Source organism: Elaeis guineensis, chromosome 8, assembly GCF_000442705.2.
Source record: "Elaeis guineensis isolate ETL-2024a chromosome 8, EG11, whole genome shotgun sequence".
Lineage (NCBI taxonomy): Eukaryota > Viridiplantae > Streptophyta > Magnoliopsida > Arecales > Arecaceae > Elaeis > Elaeis guineensis.
Window position 1 is genome coordinate 18,708,996 of NC_026000.2, and position 20,503 is coordinate 18,729,498.

Consider the following 20,503-nt stretch of genomic DNA (forward strand, 5'->3'; position numbering starts at 1 on the left):
AACGATCCTCTTTCCTTATGATTTAATCTTATTATATTTATGGAATAGAATTTGATAATGATTTGATATTTTAAATAGGATTAGCTGATTCTTCTAACGAAGTCCGAAGATCTAAGATGAACGAGGTAAGTAGATCCTATGCTCCTTATTTATTTTTAAATGATCATATTTTTATGCAAAGAATTGCTATTGATGAAATCATAATTTTTCATAAAATAAGGATCGGCATATGTGATATGAAAAAGCATGTTTTATTATGAGCATTGATTTCATGAATATGTCTTATGAAAATGCATGATTATGAAACATGAATTTCATTGTTTTTCCATCTATGTATATGTATGCTTTAAGAAAAAGATATAATGATTTCAAAGGCTCTCAGATGGCTATGAATGAATCCCTTCGGGAAGGTCGACATCCGGAGCTAGCATCCACACGAAACATGGCCCTGCCAGCGGGTATAAAGTTGGCACATGAATTAAGAACTCTGTCGATTAAGAAACATGGCCCTGTCACGGGTATAATAGTGACCTTAGCACGAATATCTGTGAGCAATGTTTTGAAACATGACATGAATACATGATGAAAATGATTTACGATTCATGATTGTGAAATATACATGATTTATGCATGCATGATGAGTTTATAACTTGTTTTGTTATATGCTCTATGAAATGCTTTATTTTGTATTATCTGTTATTTTCTAAATATTACATTATCATGAAAAACTTATGCTTGATCCGGTAAGGAAGCGGAAGTCTACTTACTGAGCTAGTGTAGCTCATATTCTTTTTGTTTTCTTTTTGTTTGAACAGAGAAATAAGGTTAGGATCGGCAAAAGGAATCCAAGCTTGAAGATCGGCATAGCAAGCTGAAAAATTTGACAACATAAGTTTAATTTATTTTATAATCATGAATTTGTAGTTATTTATGAATGTTGAGATTCGGGTTAGTACTTGCTTTTGGATTTAGATGCTCTGAACCCATATTGGTTCGATTATTTGATGAATAATAGAATTGAATCTTTTTATTTGACGGATTTTAGATGATTATGATGAATTGGCTTCGTGTTATCGTGGGTTCCATCCCTCGGTAGCATGGCCGTGTTATGTCCCGGATTTGGGACGTGACAATAGAGGCTAAGTGATTATGGAAATATATGTTCAATTAATTTCATGTTAATGAACTACATGTTACTTGATGTTACTAATTGCATGCCTAATATAGACAATGGAATGATCTCTATTTTACATGAGTCAATGCGATGCAGATGGCAGGGAACCTGGATTTTCCCTTTGCATTCACATGCCAACAATTGTACCTGGATTTTAAGTACAGCTTTCACGACCACTGATCACATTGCATTAAAAAATGCCGATGATACCTTTGAATTCAACCTGATCAACCGATGATAACGTGTCATACCAATCTTTGCACCTTGTGTTTCAACAATCAATTTCATATTATCAATACTGCTCGTGGAGGATGAAGAAAAAGAGGCCACAAAGGACCATTATGTTGACACTCGGACTATAAACGACATTTGTTAAACACACCTTTCTTGTCGCAGCACAAGCAAAATTTGAATGACGCACTTAAAACGAATACATTCTGTCCTTTATTTTTGAGGTAAAAAGCAGGAGGTTGATTACCACTCAATTTTACTAGTGATAAGCAAAATAGAAAAGATTCAAATAGAATGAAGACAAACACAAATATTACAAGATAAAACTACCTTTGGAAATCACTCTAGATGGGGTATGACATTCTCTAACACTGTATAGCATTAAGTACTGCACAGCACAGTTAGCTAAGCATCTTCCACAATTTATTTGTGAGCTTGTTCGGTAGTTCATTAACCCTAAGATTATGGATATACTGAATCTCTCACCTCCAGATGAACCAAAGCACCTGTTACATCACAATATATGATCCGGTTCTACAAAAGCAGTGAGGCCCATTACTTTCAAAGGAGCCTACCTGTTTATATTTTTCTTTAAAAAAATAATATAATGTTCCCAGCACAGATGGGGTGCAAGTTTGCTAAAAATACAATCCACCAAATTAATGCAACATTCCTAATTGATACAAGCCCTCCACAAACTGAAACAATTATGAATCACACTGCAAGGATACTGAAGTAACATTTTCCACAACGAAAACAGAAAAAAGAAATTGAGTCAATACTTGGCAACTAAGAATTTCCAAAAGCATCCTCCTCACCCATGGTGGAATTATGGTGCTCCTATAATCCAAAGGTTAACAAACCATTATGAATATCACTGCTGACCCTTAAACTTGCACTAGATCAGAAACTCAGGTGTCATCAACTTGAGAGTGGAACACAAAACTTGGGAAGGTGGTGGTGATGTCCCTGTTTACAAAATACATAACAATTAGCAAAACAATAAAAAAGCATATGCATGAAATTCGTCAAGTTCATGAAATCAACTCATTTTGCTAGAATCCAATAGTTAGCCCTAGCAACAATCCCCACAACAATATCTAACAACAGATCTTAATAAGCAATTAACATGACAGACAAAATATGTAGATCCGTAATATGAGGGAGGATACACTAACACCACTTATGGTCAGGCCTCAACCCAGAGGTGCATAGCTACACTGGCCGATACAGAAATTACCAAAACTTGTATGATGTTTTTCACTTGCATGACATTAAGCTCATAGGAAATGTTAGCTCATAAATTATCACCTTTCTAGCAGTTCCTAACCAGGTCGTGTTGTACAATGTCATTTCCAAGCTTCTACAAGGGTCAGAACATATTGAAGGTCCTACAAGATATGTCTAGGTTTCATTGGAGGTGTACTGTCTAAGTCCAAAAATTGTTTCCATTTCAACAATCTTATAAAGCATCTCATTTCACTATACATAACAATAAATAAATTTAACTGACAACAAGAAGGACCTCTAAACCCTTGTCCTATTTGTTTTTCAACTAAAGGGTTGTTTTATGGCTGTATGAGCTTAAGCTGCATGACCTTAAAGAAAGGTCACCCTTCCTGCCAACCGATCTTCCAAAATTAATGGTAACCCCTTCTCACCTAAAATTGCCTTGGCCAAAATAACCTAGGCTGATATCAGGTGGGCAATGGTGGCAACCAAATGTGAGGCTTCCGCTTGTTATGATAATTAGGCCAACACCTTATGACATGATCTAACAACAGCCATGCATCTATGTCCATGTTCCCAAAGTCACCCACAAAGAATTATAGCACATGCTCCACCATCCCTTGCTCAGTCAGTAGTTGGTCCAAAGGAATCAAGTAGTTCAATTGACGTAGCCAGTTACACCCTTGTCAATTCTTTTTAATGATTGTATGTTCCATAACATTTTGTTGCATAAGTGAAATTTGTTTGTGTAGGTAAGGCTTGCATGGAAATGTTAAGGCTAGCTAACTTCCAGAAGAGATGAAATTTACAAAATAAATTTCATTGTTTAGCAAAATAATATTGTTTTGTTGCAAGGATTATACAAGAGAGACATTTCTTGAATTCAAAGCTTAAAAATAAAATGCACCATTACTCAATTGAATTAAGTTCTCGATTTGGGGAGTTTCTTTGTTACATTATTCCAAACTTAGATCATAAACGTAGCTAAAGTACTAGTTTAACATTTTCTGCAAAGATTCACATGCTCAGTGTGTTTTTGGACATTTAACTTTTTCATTATTTTGTATAACATGGTAATATAATCATACTATATAGATTTCTTTTAGCTAGGTTATATAGATGCAGAAGTGCCCTACTATTGGAGTTTCAAACATGTAAAAAACTATATATTTGACTACATGCGCTGATGTCATACTGCAGTTGTACCAACACTACTTGAGTTTCTTCAGCTACTACGTGCCTAATGTTAATCATATTCCCAAGTCAGATACATAGGACTGGCTCAAGACTTTTTAGCTTTGTCCTCCAAACACCATTAGCAGTCTTGATTTCAATCCTTCACTTTGTGTCTTGACCACACTTTGTTTATTAACTTGGTGAATTTTACTACCATGCATGCTCAAATATTCTTTACATTTCCAACTCATGATCGTTCTTAAGCTTAACAATGAACTGTTTTGCTCTCCCTTTGCCTACTATCTGCATCAAATTCTAGATTGTCCCCATCTTTATTTACACGTCCTGTTTTTCATTATTGCCCCTGATCCCTGTACTTGGTGACCTTATCGCTATTAGGCTTGCCTCTCACCTTCACATCTACTATTCATCAATTGCTTTGATGACCCAAAACACTCATGACCTCTTGACCATGGTCTATTTTCTTCAACATCACGATAGTTCATGCATTAAATTTAGTGCTTCTGCCACATTACTATACCACCTTTCTTGCATCATCCCTTTTTCAAAGAATTATTAGGTACATCATGGCCAATTCATCATCGAAACCTTGTGGTGTATCATCCATCTCAAGTCTCCTGCTCCCGAAGTGTTCAAAGAAGACTAGTACCTTCAATATTTTGTAAATATATCTATAAGGTAGTATATATAAATTTAGGGCAACATACACATTTAGTTATTCATTCTTTTGGTGTGGAATACATCTATAGGTTCAGCGACGTGAGAATGTCAACGTTGCAGTGCTCTGAATTTGCTGTACACATGCAGATACCCTAATTTGGGATTTTCGTGATTGTCTGCTCATCATTCGTTTTGAACAATGGTAGTTAAAAGCTTGAAAAGATTTCATAAGTGTATCAACTTTACCACGTTTGCTAATTAACAAGTCATCATGCTATTCTGGTGTCAAAAGACCCCTATTCACTTAGATACCAGGACTGTCCCCGACAACTGTACATGGCAGGTAATCGAGGCTTTGATACCAAACCATAGTAGGACACCATAGACAGTAGGGGTCTATCGGGTCTGGGGAAGCAAGGTTAAAACTATAGGTTGCTGGAAACTCTAGCTTGGTAGTAAGTTTAGGGTTCTAAATATAGCAAAGCAACCACCTTTTTTCTGGCCAGAAAGAGGGGATCTGTTGGTGGATTATAAGGATAGATTCGAAAGGAAATAGCAAAGATGGTAACAGCAGAGTTGATTCTGCAGTACTACAGATCTGAGAAACTAGTGGTGTTACGGGTTTAGGGTTTGAAAGGATCTACCACGCATTGTGATGGAAGGCTACTAGGCCCCATTGCAGTACCAGAACAAGGTCTGCTATGACAACAACCATGATCTGAGTCGAAAATAGACCCTGACAGGTGGAGTTTGCCTTCCACAGATGAACAGCAAGGTTGTGTTAGGTCCAGGCAATGATGGTAGTATGGTCCTGCTGCAGATTAGTTCAAAGCAGCAACAACAGAACAACCAGAAAACAGAAGCAAAAGTGAAGGCAGAAGAAAGTAGTAAAAGAAGAGAAAGGACAACACAAAATCTCGCTCCAGAACCTAAGGAATTACACCTAGGATCAAAGACCTCAGAATGCAAATTAGTTCACAACAGGAAGGCCAGAGAAAAAAAGAAGAAACGAAGCAAAACTGAAGGCTGTACAATGTAATAAAAGGAGATAAGATATGACCAAAGTCTCTTCGGGACCTAAAGAAGCATGCTAAGGCTTAAAGACCTCACAACTCCATTACAGAATCACACCAAAAGAGTAAAGAATACCAAAGATTCCATTCTTTCATTCATCATCCCCATAAAGTCTGATTACATCAAACCCTAAGAGTCCCTTTTTAAAATTAAACAGAAACCCCAATTCAACTATTTTAAAATCCCAAAACTGTCCCCTAAAGGCATGGTTCCTGTCCAATATTACTGTAACTAGAACAGTGCCATAAACAATAGCACTATAGTAAATAGGTCATCAAGCTAACTATTAAAATATGAGATCTTTCAATCTCAGCCTTTGATTTTAAAGGACCTACTAAAAACTAAAAATAACTGGAAATAAACTGAAAAAACAGAAAAATGATAACTATAATTAAAATCCAAGATCCCATGTTGCAGCCCTTTAATGCACCATGACATGCTCTCAATCTCCATCACATAGCTTCATAAAGGCACAATATATGTTTCTATGCATGTACCTTATTGATATTTAAATATCTATAGCTTCATCCTAGGCCAGCCAGTCAAGATATCACCACAAGCAGGCAATACAAATTTTACATATATACCATATGTGAGCTATGTAAATTCACAAATATGTCATATGCAATCTATGGAACAGTAAAAAACAGAAATTTCAATTTTCATCAGAAATCATGTCATCTAAAGTATGACTATATCAAAAACAGATCAATAACAAGGATGCTACAAATCCAAGCGTGTTACTTGAGATATTGGAGAGTCATATTCTTTAGCAAAGAAGGATGTCTCAAGACAAGGCTACGCCACTCTTCCTTGTCAATTCTTCCATCATGCTTTGTATCAGCTTCCTCAAATGTCTGATATAAAAGAATAGGAAAGAGACGTCATGCGCGTCGGCCACAAATATTTATATCCCATGATAAGATGACAGTTAAACATGGCAAAACTTTTACAATATGCACCATGAGAAAATGTCAGTTCCCCAGCAACATGGATAAAACATGATATCCATCTGTACGATTACCATGGGAAAGCCTTTAGCAGTTGGACTCTCCCTATGTTAGTAGAAGGAAACTTCCATTTAGGGTGGCGGATTGTCCCCTTATCTCGTTGGAAACTCATCCCCCGAACCAATTTCCGAAGTGTTCTCTTACTAATTTATTTTAAAAGAGACCTGCATCAGCATAACCACACATCCAACATGCTTCCAGTAAACAAGACATGTAATATTAAGCTTTTTTTCTACTATTTCCTTTTTGGCAATGGCTTCTTAAGTAGTCCAAACTCCAAAGTGTTTCTAAAACGAGCCCCAACTTGCTGAGAGGCGCTCCACCCATGCACAATTTTACTGCCCTTTTTTAACTCTTTTTTTCTTAAGCACAGGGAAAGGTCCGTAGTAGAGTCCCAATGCAAAAGAGAGACACTGGAGTTGCTATCGAGGACACACAAGACCTACCTCTTCTATTTCTTAATAGAATATCATAGCCATCCTTCCAACATACATGCATAACCTTGTCCACATACCAAAGTATATAATTCTTCAAGAATCTGAAGAATGCACAGTAGGGCACATGAACAACCCTAGAATGAAACATTATCTTTTATAGATCAGCAGCAAGATGAGGAACATGATCTAGTGAGTTAAAGACTAACACAACCTCCTAAAAACATTATGGACATGCAATGAGGTGAACTAGAACATACTAATAGCTCTCAAAGAAATTGACAGGACAAGTGTCTATAACCAGGTTTTGGTCATGTAAGTTCCCTCACATTACCATCAGTCATAAGCACCTTGGACCCCCTTCATCTTCATACCATATCAATTCTAAACTTTTGATGCACGCAATTACTCAGGAGCAGTTAACATTTTATTCTGCTCAACTTTGTAGACCAAAATACCTTGCACTCCTTAGACCTCTTTCACTCTTTCATACCTTGCACTGACCCTGACTGTTACAAGCACTTGAAGCATTTGTCTATGTTGAATTATGTTGCCTTCAGCCATGGGCATAGCTGAGTATAGGGTGAGACAATCATATTTCTATTCTCTTCTCCTCTATTATGCTATTCAATTTTCAGCCCTGTGTTCAGTTATATTTTTGTCTTGGAGTGCTGCTGCACAACATATTTTACCAAGGAAGAACACATTAGTCCAGCCTCTCCACCTGCTACAAACACATTAGCTGAAGAATAATCCACAACCCAAGTAACCATACGATAAGCAAAACAAAAAGATAAAACTTTTGATGGCAATAAGCACATTACAAAATAATAGTTAAAACTCACCGATAGGCATCATTGATAAAGCATTATAGTATTTGAATAACATATCAATTAATTGAATGCCCTATATCTCATCCATGCCTATAGGCAGCCAAAGATGAATAGCCAAGAAGCAAATAAATAAATAAATAAATACATGCATGTATACATACGTACTTACTTTCTCTGTATGTATGTATGTATGTATATATGTATGTACGTATGTATACACACAGATAAAGTAAGCTTGCACTGAGCCAAAACATGCACAATAGTGTTCAATATGCACAAATATTAGGCATCACAATTTTGATGGACAAGATATGCCGGGGAATCTGTGCAAGAATTCACTTTTAACACATATCAGCTAATGAATCCCAACAGCATGTATTTCCTCCACATGGGATGGTATTATGAATCAAGGGTCATAAGCCAATCTTCATCCTCACAAAAACCGTTAAGCATAACAATGTTTGAAGAAAGATAATTAAATTTAAGAAAAATATCAAAATGAAGCAACCTTAAAACATGTTTTAGTCTTCAATCTAATCTGGTGACATCATCTCCTAGCATGCAAATTTTCCTACACCCCAATGTAGATTTCTGTCCTTCTTATTATTGGTCTCTATAACATCTTCCTTAGTTAACTCCTCACAATTTATAGGTCAATCCTAGGTTGCAAACAAAGGTATTATAATCAGACTCGTCATCAGGAAACAAGAAAAAACAACAGAGATGACTATCCATGGAAATGTATCAGTATCCTCAGTTCTTAGTGTTAGAGCAACATAAAGCACCTGTATAACAATAAAACGCAAATAAGCATAAAAACCTGAATGCAGTTGCTCATGATTAACAAAGTGATTCATGCATAAACAATTCATTGAAGGTATCAGATCGCATAAATGTCACAGATATGCAAAAAAAAAAAAAGACATATATATATGCTAAGTGATTCAAAAATAAAATTTGTCCCATATGCCACCTTGTCAATGATACTTTCTATGACTTCATCTGAAAGATTCATGCCCGATTCAGCAAGTGTAGCGACTACCATTTGCTTCACCTGTGCAACACAATCTTTAGTTGTAATCTTATGACCAGATAAAACAACTGCCACTCCATGGCAGAGGTCTATAAGAACCTAAAAAATTAGAGATCAAGTTCTGCTGAACTAATGTTTGATAGGTTAATTTGATTCCAAAAAAGCATGTGAGCCAGAAAACAAAATTGAATGCACCTAAGACTAATGAGACATGTTTTCCCAGTTAGCATTTAATATCATTAAGCTATGGAAGGAAGACAAAGCAAGACCAAGTAGATTAATTATCTTTACAACTGTTCACTGTCCAAAATCAAAGTTTTCTTAATTGTTAACTGAAAAACTGTAGTGTTGGCAACTGTGTTACATAAATTATTGGTAACAGGAGATATTAAAAATCATGCAGAACAAACCAGGTCATTCATGGAATCTTACTAAATTACCTATCAAACAAGGACTTTAGATACTAATTTTGGTTAAATATAGGGAAGTCTAACTTTTTGTCTACTAACTCAAAGCAGCAAACAATGAATTAAACTACACAAAACTACAATGTTTCTCCAAATCAAGTATGAATGAAGGAAAAAGTACAAATAGAAAGACCACCTGTATCTGATGCATGATTTATTCTGGATATGACATTGGAACAGTTGCATGATTCTTTGATATTTGACTGACTAAAGGTGCTTTCATTTCCACTACCACTGAGATATTGAATCTTGCACATATCTAACTAGTTTTTCTTTTCTAACATTAAATGCTTGCATGAATTACTAGCCTCATGGGCCTACTTCTAGGCCAATATAGCAAGCTGACTGTCTCAGTTTGACCATGTCCAAACTGAGTTCTTGTGGACTTTATGCTGGCTGATCGTTTCAATTTTACGGTTTAAAAAGGTCTTCTAGGAAAAATCCTTTAGTTAATTTGCAGATCCAGCAGCAGCAAGACCAGGCAATGTTGTTAGGAAGAGAATGGCAAGCGACGAAGAGGTCCCAAGTACATGAGTTGCAAATTTGAGGTTGTTCGGATAGTTTGGTGGAAAGACTCTTAACCAAGGTTAGCTGAACCAGCACCGGAGGGCATACCAGCCAGCAACTGGTTCGACATGGTATGGGTCTGTACCATGGCATTCAGAGCACACATGCAGGGAGGGGAAGGAGAGGGGGAGAGAGGGAGAGGGAGAGAGAGAGAGAGGTGGGGGGGGAAGTCCCTAAGCCATACGGTTAGAGCAGAGAGAGGAAGGGAGAGGGGACACCTACAGGTGATGCCAAGGGTTTAGGGGGGAGAGGACAAGCATCGAGCAAGGGTGTGCTCCGAGCAGTCACGAGCACCAAGGGGTGGTGCTACGATCATGAGCGGCAAAGAGGGTCTCAAAAGATCGCAAGCCAAAGGGGGCAAGAAGACCTTTTAATCGAGTCGTATATGTGTGTGTGTGTGTATCTATATGTATATGTATATGTGTGTGTGTATAAATACATACATACATACATACATTATATACGTACGTATGTACGTATGTATATATATATATATGTATATATGTATATATATATAGAGAGAGAGAGAGAAATTTACTTGATGGTTGATTATTTATTTCTAACAAAATTCCAGCTCCAAAATTTAAAGGGCTGAACTATCAAATATAGTATTGGTACAGTTTTATTTAGATGAAACCTCGAAATCATTTCGATGGGTAATATTTCTACTTGATGGTTGATTATTTATTTCTAACAAAATTCTAGCTCCAAAATATAAAGGGCTGAACTATAAAATACAGTATTGGTACGGTTTTATTTAGATGAAACCTCGAAATCACTTCGATGGGTAATAAGAAGAAGAGATGACTAGCTGAAGCAAACAAGGTGCCTGAAAGCTATTATAATTAAGGATCATAAAAGTATTCTTAAAGTAGAACAGGGAGAGTTATGATCCCATATGCACAATACTCAGTAAATATGGACCATTGACTAGGAGTAATCAAGTTGAATGGCATTTTGTTTCAAAAAAGATATGGAACAAAGAGGCCATGCCTTAAATTTTGTGCCAAAGCCCATAATTGAGTCAAAGGGTCTCCTGAACAACCACCCGACGAGGCTACTCAGCAACCAATGCCCCATACTCCCCTAGGCCAAGTTTTGACTTCCAAAGCAACAAACCATAGTTCGCCGAACTGTCCCGAATTGGATGATTCAAGACGTTCCAAGCCGTACCGGCCCTAAATCGAGATGGTTCGGCCTTCCGAATCGGAACACCAAAAGAGAAAGAGGGAAAGAGAGGAAAAAAGAGCAAGGAGGAAAAGGAAAGAGGAGATGCCGCCGCCGGAGGGCCGGCAATGGCCCGCCAAGGCCATTGAAGGGCTGCGAAGGCCTCCATAGCTCCGTGTCGCCCGATAGGACATTTAATCGAGAGATGTAAAGAGAGAAGCGAAGATACTGAAGGAAGATGCAACTAGCAGAGAGGCCGTCCAAAGATATCGAGAGGCCGCCGTCGCCACCAGACGGCAAAAAAGGCACAAACAAAGCTGCAGCCACAGAACAGGGGCGACCGCCTCTGCTCATCACGTTTTCTTTTAAACGATAATGAATAAGTTGCCGGCTTCACTGTGATTGGAGTTTTTTAAAAAAATTACCCATATTTCACACCTGCGGAGCTACGAGCCACGATTTCGCCGTCCGATGGCCACGACGGCCATCCGGAGGCCCTCCACTGGCTTCTCCTCCCTCCTTTTCTCTCTCCCCCCTCTCTCTCTCGACTGGTATTTAGCGAAGGAAGAGGAGGCCTTGGCATCCCTCTGAGCACGTCCGTAGCCCGCCTGTGGCCACCGCTAGCGTCTCCTCCAGCCACCCTCTCTGCCTTCCCTCTCTTTTCTTCCTCCCTAGTTCCTTTCTTCGCTTCTGCGTCGGTTCACGTCAGTCCAGTCCACTACAGATCCGTACCGACTCGCACTGCCGGCCAGCAGACCTGGATCTCGGTATCAGTTCCATGGATCTTGCAACAAACTCTTCATATGTTTAAAAAAATATCCAAATTATGTCAACATCATAGTAGTTTAAAATGGCCTTCAAATATCTAAGAGAAAAATTTGCATGAGCATATCCAATGTTAATTGGCCTTCAAAGATTCACATCAGCATGAACATCAGCAGACCAGCATACTTTATAACAGAGCAGCAACCTATCTAAGGCCAAAATCAATGTTCTTGATCAAATTAAATATAAGTTCTAAGGCACCAGATAGTCCAATTTGTTTAGTTGAGCTTCTGTAAAATTTTCACCTCACCATGTAGTCTTCCGTAATTAAGTCAAATTCTAGAGGCATCTACAAGTCTTAATACAAGTTTCCTAGAAGTTACAGGAACCCATGTATTCTCCACTTTCAACCAAATATTGAATAAGATGAAATTTACAGTTCTAATTATATAACTCCATCTTGCCATGGTGTTATTTCACAGCAACCTTGGTCCAACCCTAAGTCCTCCAAGTGTGACTTTGAAGTAGATGCAAGGTTGGTGAAGACATGGCAAGCCCGACAGATGGCCAGTAAAAAGACAGATGCTAGCAAGAAAGCCTCCTAAATAATTTAGTTGATGCTCATACTAGCAAACTAATGGGAAGAAATTAGTTTGTAAAATAGTAAGGTTATCAACTGGTATACTAATCATCCTTTGAGTACTGATCCAAGGTAGTCTGAACTCCCTCAAGACTGATTTATCAGTGAACCAACCAGAACCAACCAAAACAAGCAGCCACAGATCAGTCCTATACTGCTTTGTACTCAGCTTAAATGTATTTTTCACCCTTTTCTTCCTGCATTGAGCTATGCTGAACAGCGACCAATAGCAACATGGTACATATATGGGCCTGCACCTCAATTTTAAATCCCTTTAACAAGAACATACAAAATACCTATGAAGAAAGCTGCTACATGAGAATCTAGTGAGACTTTGTTACTATAAGCTAGTAGACAACATATTACAAATGAGCAAATCAGGGACACTGAAAGCAACCCATATACTACAAATAAGAGAAAATCAGCATTGATTTAGAAAACAGTACAGAAAAATAATCATAACCCAGCATGCTATAGGTAATGGAGAGGGAAAGATTTGAATTTGGTGTCTCCAGACCTTAGTCATATACAAATGAAATGGAAGTGGACCATACTATTCAATGTTCAATAAAGAGCAATACACATGTTCAAATAAACATAGCATACCTCTTGTCTTTCAATAAACCCTTGCTGCTTGAGATCGTACAGTTGGAAAGAAACTACAAGTTAATATGGCAAAAGTTTAACTTTTGTCTATCATAATGCAGTCAACCATTCAAGATAGAATTTGAAATAAAGAAAAAAGAGAAACGTATTAAATGTGTAATATGCAAAAAGCATGGGCTAAAAGTTCTCGATGCACTTGTAATTGTAAGGCTGACTACAACACACAAGCACACACAAGCATGACACTCTAATTTAATGAAGTGCCCCTCTGATTTATCCAAAATCCATGACTGTATAAGTGAAGTTGAACCCATCTCAAGTCCATATAAAATGGACAAAATCCTATAGATTCAATGGAACAAGATTTAACTAATCACTGAAGGATCATGTATCTTGGATTTTTTTTTTTTTTTTGGGTATAACAATGCAATGATTGACAAATGTCCACATTCCAAAGTAGCTGGACATATTCTTCTACAAAATCCCTTTCCATTCAACATGCGATGATAATTTGGGTACAAAATGATACAACTCAAAGCATTCATATTTATAGTTCCAGGAATTACTCTCAGCATGACCCTAGCTTTCAAGTGCTTTAAACAGTACTGAATGTTTTCACAAAAATAGTTATCTATCAAGAATACCCGAGAATATAAATCTGCAACTAAAGTCATATATTTGCTCTTCTCATGCATTACTTAACATAAGATAACAGTAAACATAGTACAAATTCTAAAATGATAATTGGACCAATAGACACATTTGACAATCAAATACTTACACAATTAAGACATTCATGCAGTCCAAGATTGAACACTTACACTCTATCTTATCGTCAACTGGAGCATTTGGATGAAATACAGAAAGAGCACGTGCAAACTCTTCAAATCCTAGAATTCCATTGTGTTTTGTATCAAACAAGTCAAATACCTGTGACAATTCAAAAGTGGAACTTAAGAGCAAATTTTCATAATAAACGGAGCATAAGACCATCATATATGTTTTTACATAAAGCTTACTGTTTTTTCATTGCCATGGTTTGTTATATTGGTTATATTAGTAATCATTATTTTGTACTGTAAGCATGCTGTCTGACTTTTAATGCTAATGCATATCTATTACTTTACATTGTATACTACAGAAAAATCAAACATGCATACGCTTCTGATAGGATATTATAAATTACTTTTTGTTTTTTACTTTTTTGTAACACAGAAACAAGACTTAAGACATTTAGAAGTTTAGATCAGTTTTTTGTCTTTTAAAGAAAAGAGAGAGAAAAGAAAAAAGAGTGCCACTAAACAAGACCATGTGCTGGTCTGTGTCATGCATTAGCAATAGTGCAACACATGGCACGTACAGTGCCAGTGCATGGCGGGCATTAGCATTGCATGCGGCAACTGAAAACCTTGCAATACAAATCAGTTAGGTTATGAACATTTACAGACCTTGATGTCATGGGAGCAGACCTGGACACTAGATTGTCCATAATGATCAAAGTTTAGTTATCTTATTCATGACCAATGATAGCTGCTTGTGGGGACTCGGTTCTCACCAATGAGAAACACCAAGGTAAGAATATTGGCGGTCCTAGTTTCATGTGCAATAAGGTGGTTGAAACAACTTCAGTCTTCACTTAAATCCTAGAACTTTTGATCGATAATAGCCTCATTAATTGATTGAGCTGAAAGGCTAATCCCTATGACACAACATTTTAGTAGGAAAGTCATGAGATGGACAACAAACACAAAAAAATTATAAATATAAATATAAAGTGACTAAGATTCTACTTTCCTCTTCAGCAGTTATTTTAATTTGGATTGAATAAAAAAATTATGTGGGTTTTTGTAATTTTTCATATATAAGCACTGAGATATTTTGATTTTACATTCAAGTGACTGCTTTCTCTTATGCAGGTTGCTAATACCAGCTTGATGCTGAGTTGTCAATATGTTCTTTACATTGGCTCTTTATTAAATTCCAAGCTGGAGTTTGGTTATCATTAAGAAGGGGAGAAAACACATGTGGACTTAGTAACATTTAACAGATTGCTGAATGTTGATCTATCAAAATGTTTTAAAATAGGAATGATATGGCAGAACATTCAATGATTTATATTATAAAAGAAAAAACCATCTGTTGCATATTTGAACCTAAGAGGTACACAGCAGGAATTATAGCTGGAATATGATTAGAAAGAGGTTATAACAGAATTCTTGTTGCTGCATTCCAAAACAGCACAGTGAATAGGACCTGGGAGCTTGGGAACATGTTCTGCACTATAATTAAAGTGATCCACATCCTTTCTTCTAAATATTAGATTATCATCAATTGCTGGATGTAGTTTTTGTAAGAGGTCACACATAATCCAGTCTTAGCAAATGAGGCTCAGAAATGGCCTATCATAAGATTGAGTGGCAAAAATTTAAAAAGGAAATGTCTAGCCATTGGTCTTGAAGTTTAAAAAGTTATATAACATTTAATATTTTTGGATATGAAACATATGATGATGTTACAGGACCACAACGAGGTTCTTTTACAAAAGTAAAGACACAGAATCACTAATCATCTGATAATCTTAAACATGAATAACAGGTTCTACATAGGCATACCCGATCAGCAAACAAGCTCTCCTTTTTGTTGGTTTTGAATAAAGCCAATTGAAACTCTTCCTGCAGCAAGATAATTAAAATAACAAGACAGAATAATTGAACATTGTAGTTTTTCACTGAAAAAGAAACCTTCACATCTCATGTTCATGGAGTAGTGGTCCAATCTTTCAAGGGTGAAAGAGTTCCAAGAGGTGATAGATAAAGCAAGGACGTGGAATTTATGTGCTAGGGATCCGAAACATCAAACAAAGATCTGGTGAAGTTCCAAAAAAGAAAAGTTTGTTCTATATAATTCAAAAATATTAGCAAATAGCATTATCTAATAGGTGTGTGCATATATATAAAGCATTGTAATTAGATACATGAAATTGCATGATGTGAGTAGCACTGATTTTTATGATATGATATTAACTACTAAATGAAGTTCTTACCTTGTTTATCAACCCGTCATCAATCACAGCACTGCTGATCTTTTTAAACAGCTCATACAATGCTTCGATTTCACTTACACTAACTGCAAACAAAGCAAGCCAATAGAGCCTCAGTTGAGCTGGCAATATTCTTTAATTTACACTAAGAACAGAATAGGCAGGCTATATCACAAGAATATAGCTATTCATATTGAAAAGTCCGGTGCAGGATGAGCAATAAGAATCATATTCCCATGCTAGTTGATGTCATTAGCAACTTCAAAGTAGTATGTAACATACAAACTGTTTCCCTGGCCAAAAGTTCAGGATCTTCAAGGCCCTTTGACTGCTTATACAGGTCAAGATCGCAGCACTTTAACAGAACAGCAAAGAAGTGCTTAAATCCTTCTAGGCACTGCAACATGATATTCTCTGCTCATCAACACACTCCATACCTGCTATTGGGGAGGAAAAACAATAAATATTTTATGCAACTGTAAAGCAAAATGTGATTCTGGTATACAGCTTGACAATAATCAGGTAGGTAGGAATAAGAATAACGTTTTAACCATTCATAGCTTCTCCTCACCTAAGCCCAAAGGTAAAGGATCACAAAAAAATGAATAAGAACTCTAAACCTTATCTGGAATTGCATGGCTTCATTAGTTATCAATCTCATAGGAAACACAATGAAGGTATTAGTTGTACAGGAAATTTCATGAAGGCCATGAGAAATTTTTATTTTTGGTGCATGTCGCATCTGTAGTGAAATTGCAAATGATACAATCAGAAATGAAGGTACAAGAATCTTTCATGCTGTTTCAAATAAGATCTGCATCCTTCCTACTGCCAAAGCCAGATGATCATTAGTGGCTGTAAATAACCTATTTGACTATTTTTTGGCTACTCCCATGCCCTAATTTGAGACCACTGGAAATGAACAGCAATTCTACCTCATCTGAAATAGCAAGAATTATGATTTTTTAGGCCTTGCAAGGTGCTAAGGGAAATTCCCTAATTTGAAGCTATAACAAGTTAACGTATTTGGTATCCTTGCAGGTATACTAGAACTGTAAAAGGGACAGTTAGAAAGGAACAATCCATGAATCCTTTATGATAATTAAGATACGATGTGCATCAGATATAAGGTTTGACAATAACTTCATGGGTAGGCACAACCTTCAAACAAGCACAGGTCCTCCTTGCTTGAGCCTAAATGCGAGGGCTCACTGTAAAAATGGTAAGACTTTATTATTCCTTGACCTTTCATGAAACTCTTATGTGGATTAAAGAATATTTCATAATGTGTCATGAATGAATTATGAGTGCACCTGTTTGTACATTAAAATTGCGAAAAGAGCAGTTGAGGAGGAAGATCTATCAATCAAGTATGAAATTTCAAGCAAAATGGAACAGTGTATGACTAGAAAAAAACTTTGTGGGCACATGTGCGTCAGCCAATACACAGTTTGACCTCACCCTCAAACACAAGGGATTGCTTAGAGTGACCGGTGACTCTGAACCATATCCCAAATGGCCATACCATCAACATTCATTGACCTACCCATAAAATAAATTAAGTTGTTAAAGACAATTCCACAAGGTGTGATAAGACATAAACAAATACAAACACATGGAGCTCGTGCTCCATCTGCACCAAAATTTCAGCGGAAAACCATAAGAAATAGGAAAATCTGGCCAACTTTGCAACGCGAACCAATTATGTCACCGAATAATCAATTACTTTGAGGAACCTTTTGTCAATAAAATGGCAAAGGACTTCGAAAGTTGAAATTTTGCAGTGCAACTGCAGGGGGAACTTAGAACTCTAATGACAACAACTTCTACATAGAGATCATATAATCGTGATGAACAACAATATGTTTTGTTGTTTACTTTTTTTCTTCCTCTTTTTATTCAGCCATCATTGTAGTCGAGGGAATCAAACCCATTGGATCCACATCCACATTTTTTCCTTCTATTTGCTTAATTTCACTCCAATATCTCCTCTTACCTTTTCCCTTCTAGACTAAACTGCATTCGATTCACGCACAAATATAAGACACCCTTAAAGATCCTCCACCAACCCAGTGATGCAAACCCTAGTATTTACGGACAAGAAAAAAAGGACAAAACAAAGCAATCAAACGATCAAGCTCGCTTCAAAACCCCCGGGAAAACACGTACTTTTTTGCCCGAAAGAGATCCAGAATACGAAATTCGAACAATCAGGCACGAAATCCAAACGCGTCAGCTTTGCACATCGAAGCCGGTATCCCTGATTCCCCAAGAATAACCGATCCCACGAGAGAAGAACAAAAGATACAAAACTTTCAAATGGGGAATAGAGAGAGAGAGATTCTTGCCTTTAAATTCTCCAGGAGGGAAGAAAGGTAGAGGGCGGAATCTGCAACATTGTCTCCCTTTTTCGGTCCTCCAACCCTTGGAAACGGCTGCCCTCTTTATTATTTTCCTTTTTTATTTTATATTATTTGTCTCATATTTATTATTATATAATTTAATTTTTGAATATTGTTACCTCTATTTTACGTGGCAAATGACGAGGATAACTGGGACGCGAAACCACTCTGAGTAAAGGTCACATCTCATTATCATGATGGCAAACTATTATCTAAATAGATTCGGACGTGGTTTCATGTTCGCTTCACGACATTCCTTCCTCGGATACTTTGGATTTTATGATTTTATGAAATTCTTTGCGAACCACGCACTGTGCAGAAAACCGCACACGACGTGCGGTGATTGATCACTCACAGAGCCGGATAGGGTGAGTATGATTCGGTTAACCAAATCATTGTTTAAATTTTCAATTTGAATCAAATTTATCAATTTTTTTAAATCATAAATTATAATCGATCTATTTGATTGATACAGTTAATCAATTATCGATTAATTATATTAAATAAATAAATCAATCAATTAATCAACTTTTTCACCTATATATAAAAATATTAAATAATTTCACATTATATTAAAATTTTCATAACAATAACCACTATAACAATATCATAATCTTCATGATAAAATACATCTATAATAAAACAAAAGACTACAGTTGATGGGCATCAAAAATTCAATTAGAAATGAAGTTAAAATTTTTTAAAGTTTTTAAATTAAAAAAATATAAAAAAAATAAATATGTGAAGCTATAATTCAAATTCTGAGCCGGTCAGTTATCTTTAATAAAAACAACCAATTCAACTGCATATTATATATAAATCATATTTTTTATATATTATATATCTATAATGGATGGTTCGATTAATTATTATTTTTTAAAAAAAAATTGAATCTGAATCGAAATTAAAATTTTTGTAAACAGTTCAAATTGAAATCAAAATCGATGATTCAATTAATCATATTTTTTGGGTTGATTTTTCGATTTCGGATCGATTAATCAATTTTTCAAATATTTTTGCTTACCCTGGAGCCAGAGAGACGGTGGAGAAAAAAAATCGAGCTCCATACGTATTTCAATCATCACATACGGTATATAAAAAATTACCCTTATAATTTTATCTTTATTAGAACTTCCTAATATAGCCAGTATCAGACAAAAAAAAAAAAAAGCCTGGTCCGCTCTAGAAGGAGTCCGCTTGCCCCTAGTGTGACAATTTTTTTCCCTTTTTTTCTTAGGATGAGCTAATCCCTATTTTTTTAATTCTACTAAGGACTCCAACTAGAATCCAATCCCACGACTTAATCCAAATAAGTACCATCCGAGTAAACGCATGGTGAGAATTAGTTTTCCCTTCAATTACGATTTGTGAGTGTATCTGGCCTAGCTCCACTCTAGGTTTGTTTGGGCTACCTTGCTTAGATATTGAGAATGACTTGTGTTTGTAGATTGAGTTTGGGTACTAAATATGTTGCAGATTAAATTTGAAAGATTTGATTGTCGCTTACTAATTATTTTTGTTCGAGAAGACAATATAGATAGATCGGTACATATAGTTATAGATGGTATGTGTATATATATAACGTTATTCTTTTCTTGCTCCATCGTCTAACATTCCATACTTCTCGTGATGTAGCAACCAAACTTCTCTTATGTAATCTTAAATTAAGAGAAATTGAGCTAATACAAATTTGATATAACTGAGATGAGTTGTATTAATTGCATCTCATTTATGTCCAATTAGAGTTAGATTTCTGTTTTATTCCTTTTCTATTAATGCATCTTGAATTCAACCTGCCTAACATGGCAATATCGATCCATCGGAACTGGACATGGACGAGCCTTTCACCTTTGTCTAACAGTTGCTGCCACATGGCTACTAAACATGTGTGGAGATATTCAAATCTCCCTCCATTTGATATCAATCCTCTAACCATAAAATCCATACCTCACTAGATTGCATCTTCTCCGAAT

The 20,503-nt window shown here is 36.3% G+C and overlaps 1 protein-coding gene across 5 annotated transcripts; it reads right to left on the bottom strand.

The window, feature by feature from the left end:
• Positions 1 to 1,937: 1,937 nt before the first annotated feature.
• On the bottom strand, positions 1,938 to 18,625 carry LOC105049942 (calcineurin B-like protein 3). Of its 5 annotated transcripts, XM_029266064.2 has the most exons (10): positions 18,477 to 18,549; positions 17,590 to 17,670; positions 16,411 to 16,565; positions 16,132 to 16,214; positions 15,701 to 15,760; positions 13,910 to 14,018; positions 13,089 to 13,141; positions 8,817 to 8,897; positions 6,311 to 6,423; positions 1,938 to 2,374 (listed from the first exon to the last, which is right to left on the bottom strand). In XM_029266064.2, exons 3-10 carry the CDS (start codon positions 16,532 to 16,534, stop codon positions 2,317 to 2,319), a joined length of 681 nt encoding a protein of 226 aa, XP_029121897.1. In that variant the 5' UTR covers positions 16,535 to 16,565; positions 17,590 to 17,670; positions 18,477 to 18,549; the 3' UTR covers positions 1,938 to 2,316. The 5 variants fall into 5 exon arrangements, with proteins under 5 accessions (XP_029121897.1, XP_010928051.1, XP_029121896.1 ...); XM_010929749.3 differs by lacking the exon at positions 17,590 to 17,670 and having other exon boundaries at positions 18,477 to 18,624; XM_029266063.2 differs by lacking the exon at positions 17,590 to 17,670 and having other exon boundaries at positions 16,411 to 16,568; positions 18,477 to 18,603.
• Positions 18,626 to 20,503: the final 1,878 nt, after the last annotated feature.

Excerpts from the sequence above, each read along its gene's own strand:
- LOC105049942 (XM_010929749.3), bottom strand. The coding sequence starts at position 16,534 with ATGTTGCAGTGCCTAGAAGGATTTAAGCACTTCTTTGCTGTTCTGTTA. Across the intron at positions 8,898-13,088 it reads GGTTTATTGAAAGACAAGAG|GTGAAGCAAATGGTAGTCGC; the intron begins GTATGCTATGTT and ends TGTGTTGCACAG. Across the intron at positions 6,424-8,816 it reads TAGAAAGTATCATTGACAAG|ACATTTGAGGAAGCTGATAC; the intron begins GTGGCATATGGG and ends CTTTTATATCAG.